The following is an 11112-nucleotide window of genomic DNA, read 5'->3' as shown; positions in this document are numbered from 1 at the left end:
ACAACTAAACATTTCACCATCATTACTAATATTTAAACCTTTAAAATGGGAATAGTTCATGAGTTTGCCTTGTGACAAGCAATTCAGGAAGACACAAAGCAGATCTTACTTTGAAGCTCAGCTTGGATGAATTTAAGTGACATAAGTACAATAGCAACCCAATCAGCAAAAAGAAAATATTTAGGGCCCTAACAGCCTTCAGTATCGATTTAAAACACCTCATCTCCAGCAACATATCTCCTCCTACTAGGTCACAATCATCCAAAAAACTGCTACATCTGGGCACCAAGTGTTCATACACTTAAGCTCATGAGGAACATTTCTCGTTAAAACAATTCTCATTATACAGGAAGCTATGAGAGGAGTCAGATGAAGCTTCGAGGGGTTGGGAGCTTTTCCAGGCCAACATTCTCCAAGACGTGAGTTCAACAAACTAGAAAAGTGTGACAGGAGCTTCATCCATAGTTACCCCTTCAATGAACAATGCAGCCCTGCCAACATTGACAGCAGCCATGGCAGGATGTGAGCAAAGGAGATACCGCAGCGAGGCTCTGACTCCTGACCCACACAAACTATGAAATAATACACATAAATGTTTCTTGGCTCTTAGATCTATGGGAAAATTGTACACAGCAATAGAAAATGAACATGGTAGCTAATATCACGACAAATTTAGAAATAAAATATTTCTATTTATCTTCCACATAATCATACAAACATGAGGATGGGTGAATGGGATTTTTTTGTTTTACTTGTTGTTGTTGTTTTGTGTTTGTTTGCTTTAGAATTTCACACATACTTTGGTTTGCTAGCTCAAACTCACAAGTCTAGCTGTTGGGAGATTGAAGCAGGAACATCATGAGTTGAAAGTCAACATAAACCACATTGAAAAATTCTGTGAAATAAAATATCTACAAGGCTTGTAATGCAACTGTTTGTTGGCTGATGGTTCACCTAGCATTCATGAAACTTTGAGTTCAATCCAAGGGCTTCATGAATCTAGAGGGACATTCCTGTGATCTCAGCATATAAGAGATGGAGGCAAGGTTGAAAATTCAAGGTCATCCTTGGCTTCTTAGTGAATTCTATGCTGACCTAAAACACATGAAACATAGTCTCAAAAAAGTGAACAAAACAAGAGCATCATGTTAAGTAAAATTTGAAGACAAGACAAAAAAATAAACAAACTTTTTTGCTTAAAATGTGTTTTATTAATAATAGTACCACAGTGGGCATGTGAAGATTAGAAACAGCTTCCTGAAAGTGGTCCTGTGCTAATACATTGTTAAGGAAGGGTCTCCCCCTTGTTTCTCACACTCTACAATGTACTCTCAGCCAGTGTAATGTAATTCCTATCAAAACACTAACACAATTCTTTACAAACCTTTAAAGAACAATTCTCAATTTCATATGGAAAAAGAAATCACCCAGAACTGCTAAAACAATTCTGTACAGTAACAGATATTCTGTAGAAATCCCCATTCCTGATCTCAAGCTATACTATAGAGCAACAGTAATAAAAACTGCATGATATTGGCATAGAAACAGAATGGTGGATCAATGGAATGGAATAGAAGACCCAGAAATAAACCAACAAACCTAAGAATACTTGTTTTTTGACAATGAAGCCAAAACCATACAACGGGAAAAAAGACAGCATCTTCAGCAAATGGTGCTGGTCTGTGTCTCTTCTGGGGAACAATAGGAGCTTCTTGTTAGATGTCATCCTTACTTGCAACCAAGTCTACTACAATCACTGAATTAGAAGGCAGGATATGTACAAAACAAATATGCCTAATGTATTATGGTGCATCAAATAAGAATGTCCCTTAGGCTCATGTATTTGTTTGTTTAGTCCAGTGTTTCTCTCTTTCTGCCAGCAAATCAGGATGTAGCTCTCCTACTTATCCAGTACTATGCCTGCCTAATGCAACCATGTTTCCTGCTATGATATTGAGCAGGAATTTGAAACTCTAAGCAAGTTGTTAGACTTCATTTGTCTCTTATCAGCTTCACTCAGCTGTCTCATATTGGCTGTGAGCTTTTTATCTTAACCTTAGTACTCCAGACTTTCTTTTTACACATTCCCATTTTACACATTCTGTCCCTCTGTCTCTGTCTTTGTTTCTCTCTGTCTCTGTCTCTCTGCCTCTCTGTCCCCCTCTCTGTTTCTCTCTGTTTTTCTCTCTGTGTATGTATCTCTTTCCCTCAACTACTCCCAGATTCTACCCATGTTGTGTCCCCATTCTTTTTACATAAAATAAACTCTTCAAGTTATACTCTAAGTTTAGATCATATAAATCTTTTACCATTTACTAATACTCTCCCTTGGTTTTAGCACCCATTCTTACTGTAACACAAGTCATCCATTTTTTTGTTTTTACTTTGGATGTTTTCATCTCACTGTGTCCTGTGAGTTAGCTCCTGATGCACCCATATGACACTGGCTCCTTGCAGGAGAAAACAAAATGTGGAGCAAACATTCTATCCTAAGGTATCTGCTTCTTCTTCCACTAGGAAAACAAATGAACTAACAGAAAACCCGGAGATAATGATCCCATTACCTATGGTTTACATTCTCAGTTAGACTTCTTATCAAACACAATTGATTGCAAAAGCAGTGTGTTTCCTTCTCACTCAAAGAAGATGTGTGGCAGTATTCTGGTTTGAATATGTCCCCTATAGTCTCAGGCATTGAAAGATTTGGTGTCCACTTGATGGCATTGTTTGGGGAGTTTAGGAGGTGTGACCTTACTGGAGGACATATGTCACTGGAGGTGACATCTCAAATCTCAAAGTCTCCTGCTATTCCCAGTGAGCTCCCTGCTTTCTGCTTGTGGTTTAAAATGTGAGCTCCTACAATCAGCACACCTGCCTGCTGCCATACTTTCTCACCATAAATACAAGAGACTCCTATTCCTCTGGAAAATAGGCCCTAATAAACCCTTCCTTCTACAAGTTGCTTTGGCCATGGTGTTTTATCACAGCAATAGAAAGGGAACTAATATACTCAGTGTGTAAAAGTTCTTCATAGTTGATCTACTATCCATAATCTACTTGATGGGTTTCCTTCTAAAGGAAATCAGGTTTAATATTTAAGATTGATGGAGTCCTGGGGACTTCCTAGAGAGCTGGAAGTCTTCAGTTGACTTTGGGATCCTGAAGAAGTAGTTTCTAACAGTGCCCAGGGAATAGATCAGAAAATGGGTAGGTGACCATGATAACAAGAGTGAGGGCAAGCAAGTGAAAAACATAAGCTTTCTTCTTCCATGTCCTCCTGTGGACTGCCAATAGAAGGTGTGACCCATATTAGGTTGGGCCTTGCCATCTCAAATGATACAATAGAGAAAATTACTCGCAGGTGTGTCCAGCTGCTGTTGCTATTCAAGTGTAAAGTGCAATATGGCTTCCTGCCTCAAGCTCCTGCCCTCAGGACATCCCTTACCATGGTAAACTGTATTCAGGATCTATGAGGTGAAATTGTCCCTTTACCCCTTAAGGTAGTCCACTTGACAAATGCAGTCAAGTTGACAAGCATCATCCATCACACGTGTTCAGTTTTGGTTCACCCTCTCTCCTCTTCCTCCTACTCTTTGCTTTCCTCCTTCCCACACTTAAGCCACCTCTTTCTCCCTTCTTCCACTTCCACTAATATACACATATATTAGTGCCGTCCACTTTTATTTAAACAACACAGTTGTTCACCTCTCATGGGCCATTTCTAGTTTTATGGTGCCAAGAGGTGGTCACTCCTACACTAAATCTCTCACTTATTCACACACATACACACTCACACACATATACGCAGGCACAATTTGATCTATGTCATAAGTAATTTTCTATTACTTTGCTAAAATACCATGAAAAGAGGAAAATTATCTAAGAGATAAAGGGTTGAGTTTGGCTCATAGTTCCAGATACAATCTTCCATGATGAGGAATCCTGGTGGGAGGAGCTTTAGGCAACTGGGTCACATTGCAACTTGCAGTTAGGAATCAAAGAGAAATGATGAATCCTGCTGCTTAGCTAGCTTTTTTTCTTTCATGCAGTCCAAGATCTAACCTGAGAGAACTGTTATTATTATTTTTAGCTTGCAACTTCTCAACTGAGTTAACCTAGGCAAGGTAATTCCTCATAGGAATAGGAGAAAACTGAGCAAGACAATCTTCTACTACAGTGAGTAGAATCTTGCTTTCGAAGTGACTCCACATTCTGGCAGGTTGAGTATAAACACTACCGCTCACTACTTACAATTTAAGAAGGAACATGAAGTTTCACTTTCTATGTCTCAGTTACTTTACAGTACAAGATTTTCCAATTCAAGGACTTTGTTTCCTGAAAATTGTATAATTTCTGTTTTGTTTTGGTTTTTTTTGTGGCAGAATAAAATGCCACTTGTACATTTCATTATCTATTCAACAGTTGACAATTGTCTAGACTGAATTCATTATCTTGCTATTATGAAAAGAATAGATATAAACACAGATATGCACATATCCCTGTAATAAATTATGAGAAATAGATATAAACACAGATATGCACATATCCCTGTAATAAATTATGAGAAATAGATATAAACACAGATATGCACATATCCCTGTAATAAATTATGAGAAATAGATATAAACACAGATATGCACATATCCCTGTAATAAATTATGAGTCTTTTGAGTTTATGCCCAAGAGTGATATATCTGGGTCATAGTGTAGTTCTATGCTTGCTTACACATGGATCTTTGTACTTGCTGCTCCAGTCCATACTCTTACCAATAGAAAAGAAAGAGTCTTTTCTCCCCACTCTTCCAATTTTATTTTCTTTTGTCTTCTTAATTATAGCCATTATGGCTAGACTGGGGATGAGATGCCAAAATAGTTGTGACTTGCATTTCCTAAAGGCTAAGAATGTCTTGAACATTTAAAGTATAGATCGGACCTTTTTACTTTGAGAATACTGTATTCTGTTTCTAAGCCTATTTCCTCATTGGGTTGCTTTGTTTGTTATTTGTTATGTTTTTGTGTCCTGAATATTACAAGATATTGCTAACTTGCTCAGCAAATTTTTTTGCTATTGTACATGTTGTCTCTTCATCCAGTTAACATCACCCTTTGTCATACAGATGTATTTTTTTTAATTCATTAAGTTCCACATGTCAATCATTCACCTTATTTATTGAGCAACTGAAGTTCTGTTCACATTCTCCTTGCCCACTCTTATCTCTCAAAGAATTTTTCCAATCTTTTCTTCCAGCAGTTTTGGAGTTTGGGGTGTTATGTTAAGGTCTCTAACATATTCTATTATTGAGCAGGAGGAGAGACAAGCATCTAATTTAATTCTTGTACATGTGGATATCCAGTTTTCATGACATCATTTGTCAAATAGGCTTCTTTTCCCCGTTTAACATTTTTAGCACCTTGTCAAAAATAAGATATGTGATGGTGAGATATGGTTAAATAAGTAAGAAAAGTGTCTACCTTTCCAGAGGACTTGGATTCAAATCCTAGTTAGTACCTGTGAGGCAGCTAGCAACCATCTGTAATTCTAGTTCCAGGGCATCCAATGCCTTCTTTTGGTCTCTGTGAGCCCTGATGCTCACAGTGCACAGACATATGAAGGTAAAACACCTATACACATAAAATAAATAAAGATTTAAAAATTTATCAGATGATGTAGCTGTATGAGTTCATGTCTAGATCTTCTCTTTTGACTCATTGACCGACATATCTGTTTTGTGCCAGCTTCATGCTGCTTTTCTTTCATGGCTCTGTAATAGAACTTAAAATCACCAGTGTACAATTCATAAGTTATGTGATGAACCTAGGGGGCATAGATTGATGGATAAAAGTCATCTGTTCATTGTCTAATATACAAGTGGAGTTTTATTCAACCATGAAAAGATAAAACTTGTCCTTGTAAGGAATTAATGACTGTTATGTTAAGCAAAATTAACCAGTCTGACAAAGACAATTGTTGCAAGTTATCTGCAGGCAAAGAAGGTCTTGGTAGTAAAAGTCACACTACTAGGAGCATGGAAGAAGGGAAAGCCTGTGAGCATGAGAACGGAGATAAAACTGGGCAAATATATCAATGCATTTTACTTTTGTGAAATGTCACAATGAAACCCATTATCTTATATAATCAACACACTCTAACAACAATAAAATTTTTTAAAAAAAGCACTCATCTGTTTTGTAAGCTCCTAAAGACCTGGGGCCAAATTGGAACTAAGGTCCAGAAATGATCCTAGGATTTCTGGACCCATGTTAGTGCTGAGGATCCTCACTCACTTTGCAACAAGAGAGAGTATGCTTGGAATTTTACTTCTCCAACATCCTGGATATATGAATCTCTCTTTGTTGGTAACCTACCAGCTCTGTGGCCTTGCCCATGTGTTGGTATAATGTTCTTGTGGAATGTATACAAGTTACCTTTGTTCATTCAAATGCTGATTTCTCTACCCCACTATCTGGTTTCAATATGGACATTACATTGTGATGTTTATTCTAAGCATCACCTGTCTCAAGTTTGTGTAAACATGCCACCATTTGTTCTCTGTCTTTTCAATTAAACAACCAGACAGTGCTGTGCAATGGAGAAAATAGGGTGGGACATTCTGGTCTGGAGGTGAGGAGAAGGAAGCAGGTGGAAAGAGTAGGAGAGCAGAGATGGACAGAAGAGGATTTGGAACCATGAGGAGAGATGAACCAGACCTAAGATATGACTAAAAGCAAGTATGATGTGGGCAATCTGAATGGGAGGAAACTATGCAGGCTTGGAGATTTAGGCTGGAATAACTATTGCCCAGCAATGTGCTCTAAGTTAATTAAATAAATCCTAGTCTCTGTGTGGTGATTTGGGTTTGCAGCAGGTTTAGGAATAACCACTGTTTAACTAAAAGACAAATCAATACTAAATATTAATAATCATCAACACCCATGTCCCTTTTAGGACATCAGATTCTTAATCTGTAGTATAAGCATTTATCATCTCTCTTAAATTTTTAACTGTTACCTATATCCCATCAATAAAACTTAGCCTCCTAAGAGCATTTAGAAGAGCCAGTCAGTCACAGGCTAGGACTCATTGCACAAGCTGGAGCAATACAATAATAGATTGATTTTATTTTTTTGGCTGAGGTGAGGAAATGAGTAGGAGACAGGGGTGGGGCAGATGCATCAACGCCCAGGGATACTCAGCCAGACTCTACTGTCTCCAGGAGGAAATAGGAAAGATGTCAGACATGCTGACATAATCAAGGAAATTAAAAAAAAAAAAACTCTGTGGAAATGAAATTATTTTATATCATCTTCTCAGTCCAGTTCCAGCTTTAGATTTGGGAATTCTAAAGAGAGAGAGGCAGTGGAAAAAATAATAATAATACAGGAATCAAGAAAGGAATGAAGAGTGGAAGGGAGGGCCAGAGGAAGGGGAAGGGTTCTGCCTCAACTCCATCCTTGGCAGGGTCACCACATTATACACTTATACATTATACACATTATACACTTGTGATTCAGTCTTTCTCAAGTTGAGTCATGTGTCCAGCAAGGGTCTGTGTATAAATGCTGGCCTGCACCTGCTCTACCAAGCACTCTGTGTGGCTCCACAGCTTGGTAAGTGAGCTCCAGATTCCCCTGGCAGAAGGGTGCTTGCTGGTTTGTTGCTGTTTAGTTTTGGTTTGCTTTGGTTTGTTTTTTAACTCAACATTCTTCCAAATACTCCTGGAAGGCTTTCTTGTTAAACTTGACTGGATTGTTGCTTTCTTTAAGATTTCTAAGAACCTAATACTACAAAATTCTTTGTATTTTGGTATTCCTTAAAGGATCAAAATCTCTTTTTTTTTTTTTTTTTTTTTTACATTTGACTTTCAAGCTTTCTCCCCAACACGGGTCCAGGTCCAGTAAACATGGAAGTTTATTCTTCTCCTTGAAACCTTCACAGATCCATTCTTCAGACAGTATAAGATGGCCCAAGCCTTGACCCAAATGGAAGAAAATGCAATGATGCTCCTTGATGTATTCAACACATACACTCCTAGAAAGCGTGAAGTAGACAAGCTGAATAAAGGAGAGTTGAAACAGTTACTCAACGATACCTTCCCAAATTTCCTCAAGGTAGGACTTCTTCTGAGGGAAGAGGGTACAGCCTGCAACAGTCAGAGGGAAAGTATAAGCCCATACCATCCAGGGTCAGCCATTGCTCAGTCACTAGAGGTGTGAGAAGTTAGAATCTGATCCTCAGGGAACTGACCTGAACTGCACTGTGCGGCCCTATTCCAGACAGAGGAAAATAGCATTCTACCAATGACAGACAGGCACAGAATTAGAAATGCAGTTAAATCCAATGCCCTAAGTATCTGCAGGATGGAGTAAGTGGTTTTCATAGAATGGAGTAGAATTGAGTGGTTATGAAAAAAAAAAAGAAATATCCACTATGCAACGGGTATATTGGAGCTGAGGTCAGATGGTTAAAGGAGGTGTTCCAAGGTGGTGCTTGACTGGGCAGTGGAGGGACACTGGGCCTCATCTGGGAACTTGAGGCTGATCTATGGGAGTCCTCTCACCTATAGATCTAAGTTATAAAGAGCATTTGGAAACCACATTCCAACATAGTTAGTAATCTCTTTTCAAACCTGAGGAAATAGAGGCATGCAGACACAGGTGAAACGCAGACCCAGCCTCCATTATATCCCCAAGGGCTGACATCTGGGAGCTAGATTCCAGAATGTTTTTGGACAACCTTGAGATAGAAATTTTTAATTTTGGACAGTATTGGTGATAAAGACAGCTCTTCTTTTCTTTCTCTTTAATATGTACTTATTTTATCCGATGTATATGATATTTTTGCCTGCAAAGTATGTATGCACAATGTGAGTGTGTAATTCCTGACCATGGAGGCAAGACAAAAAATTAGCCCCCTTTATTTGAATACAATTGTTTGTGAGCCACCATAAGTACTTAGACCCACATCCTCTGCAAGAGCAGCAAGTGTTCTTAATGCCTGAGCCACATATCCAGCCCCAGTGGACAGCTTTTCATAAATGAGGAATTCAGAAAATCAGAATACTGGATAAGGGCAGTCAGAAAGGGTGCACAAGAATCTTGTAAGCAGAGTTGTCCTTTGCTGATTCTTTCCTGAATTCTACTCCCTCTCCTGACACCTGAATCATTGGTCACTCAGGTTCTGGGAGAGGTTTAGACAAGTTATCCCAGCCAGTGAGTGGAAGATCTGCAGCTGGTGGTGCTCTCACACACACTAAAATCCTTCACTTCACATGAATCTACCCCTCACACCACACAACTCGCACACACACACACACTCACACACACACAGCTTCTCACACTGTTTAGCACCTTGAAAGCTTTATCTATTCAAGAGCCCATACAAGCGTGTTTCCCTCAGTATTTACCAGTAAATAGCTCAGTGAGATCCACTAAAATAGTTGTCTTCTAGGGAAATAATGATGGAAAAGTAGCTGAGAAGAATGGACTCTTTATGTTTATGAGGACAAATGTGGAATATTTATAGACTTACTAATTGTCTTACCTTCTTCTGAAAAACAGAGTCCTAGCTCTGAATTTGGAGAGCTACCAGCAGCAAATTGGAACATGAGAACATGTGCTTAGTGTATTCTATCCTGAGCACCCAGGTCTTTTATTATGAAATGGAGTTCCTGGACCAGCTTCCCTATGTATTTGCCCTTGGCAGTGTCTTCCCTGGTGCTCTTCCTGAACACTGTCAATGCTAAGAGCTGTCTCTCTTCCAGGCAATGAAGAGACATCCTTCATTCGATTACTTCTACAACATGGAGGAGGAAATCAGCTTTGAAAACTTTATGGCCCTGATAGGAAGAATCACACAAATGGTGGGAGAGGATGCCCTCCAACATTAGCATGGTCCCACCAATGAGCCAGGCCTTGAAAAGGGTGTATGTATCCATGGCCAGAGCTACTAAACAGGAATTCAAGCCACTTTGCATCTACCTGACCAATGCTACAGGGAATGTTATGTCACAGGCTTTGGTTATGGACCAGGGGCAAAAGGGGAAATAAAGTCTGTCTGCTCAACAGTGCTATCAGTTTTGATGCTGTCTCTTTCTGTATTTGTTCTTCCCAGACAACTAAGCGCCAATTGCTCTGAACTTTTCTCCAATGTTGTGATCACTCCATTCTGTCACGATACAACCTGTGTGTCTGTTCATATCTACTTTTGTTCATCTTCCTGTTTTTTTTCTTCCTGATTTTTTTCCTTCTTGATTTTTTTCCTCTGGATATGAAAACGTGTGTTCTTAGTTGTTATTTGAAGCCAGCAACTCCCAGCTAGCAGGATATGTAAATGTTCCTCCTCACCTGATTTTAAAAGTAAGGCAAACTGCCAGTTGGGAAGGTGACCTTCCCTAGCCTACTATATAAGTAAGAAATGTGACGCTTTACATAATGAAGAGGTAGAGGAAGAGCTGGGGTAGAAACTATAAGTAGGATTTCCAGCAGTGGTAGAAGCAGGGAGACACAGGGAGATGCAAGAGACACAGACCTGTGCAGAAAGAGAATGACAGGAGACTGAGTGGAGAAGGGAGGTGGGTAATGAGAACAACACATACGTCTCTACATCTTAATTAAACGTCAAGTGGGATCTGCAAAAGCCCACAATATCTGGCACAACAATGTGGGGCACAAGATCCCAGATTAGGGCCCAGCATTAGTTCTGGACATGGCAGTTGGATGAGAAAGCCCATGCATGGAAGCTGTGGTCATCATCAATGGTTTCCTGGCTGCTGCACACGGCTTTGGCAGTGGTGGTGGCAGACAAACATGAGTCCTTATTCCTGATGTACCACTCACCTTCCCAGAGCCATGGTGCACCACCCTGGGGCAAGAAGCAGAGCCCCAAAGCTCATTGTGACCCCAGGACAGCATGAGCAGAAACATTGGCGAAAGACTGAGAAACTGAAATCCCAGGCTTTGAAGCCTATAATGTTATGCCCAAATCTTAAGGTCCCCCAAGACGACCAGGAGCCGGACCAGGAATGCAAAAGCAAAGAGCTTTATTTGGGCTTAAGCTCAACAACACAGTGGATCAGACAAGAGAGTCCCAAGCAGCTGCACACTAGGGTTTTT

At 39.6% G+C, this 11112-nt stretch overlaps 1 protein-coding gene across 1 annotated transcript; it reads left to right on the top strand.

The window, feature by feature from the left end:
- Positions 1-7596: 7596 nt before the first annotated feature.
- Positions 7597-10049, top strand: LOC132657079 (protein S100-A9-like). The gene is made up of 3 exons (XM_060393297.1): positions 7597-7608; positions 7937-8109; positions 9762-10049. The coding sequence occupies exons 2-3, from the start codon at positions 7960-7962 to the stop codon at positions 9885-9887; spliced, it is 276 nt and encodes a 91-aa protein (XP_060249280.1). The 5' UTR covers positions 7597-7608; positions 7937-7959; the 3' UTR covers positions 9888-10049.
- Positions 10050-11112: the final 1063 nt, after the last annotated feature.

The sequence above is a fragment of the Meriones unguiculatus genome, chromosome 10 (assembly GCF_030254825.1).
Source record: "Meriones unguiculatus strain TT.TT164.6M chromosome 10, Bangor_MerUng_6.1, whole genome shotgun sequence".
Lineage (NCBI taxonomy): Eukaryota > Metazoa > Chordata > Mammalia > Rodentia > Muridae > Meriones > Meriones unguiculatus.
Note: the sequence above shows the minus strand (reverse complement) of the source record. Positions and strands in the feature narration are given on the sequence as shown.

Coding starts and splice junctions, on each gene's coding strand:
- LOC132657079 (XM_060393297.1), top strand. CDS start 7,960: ATGGCCCAAGCCTTGACCCAAATGGAAGAAAATGCAATGATGCTCCTT. Junction 8,110..9,761: donor CCTTCCCAAATTTCCTCAAG/GTAGGACTTCTT, acceptor TCTCTCTTCCAG/GCAATGAAGAGACATCCTTC.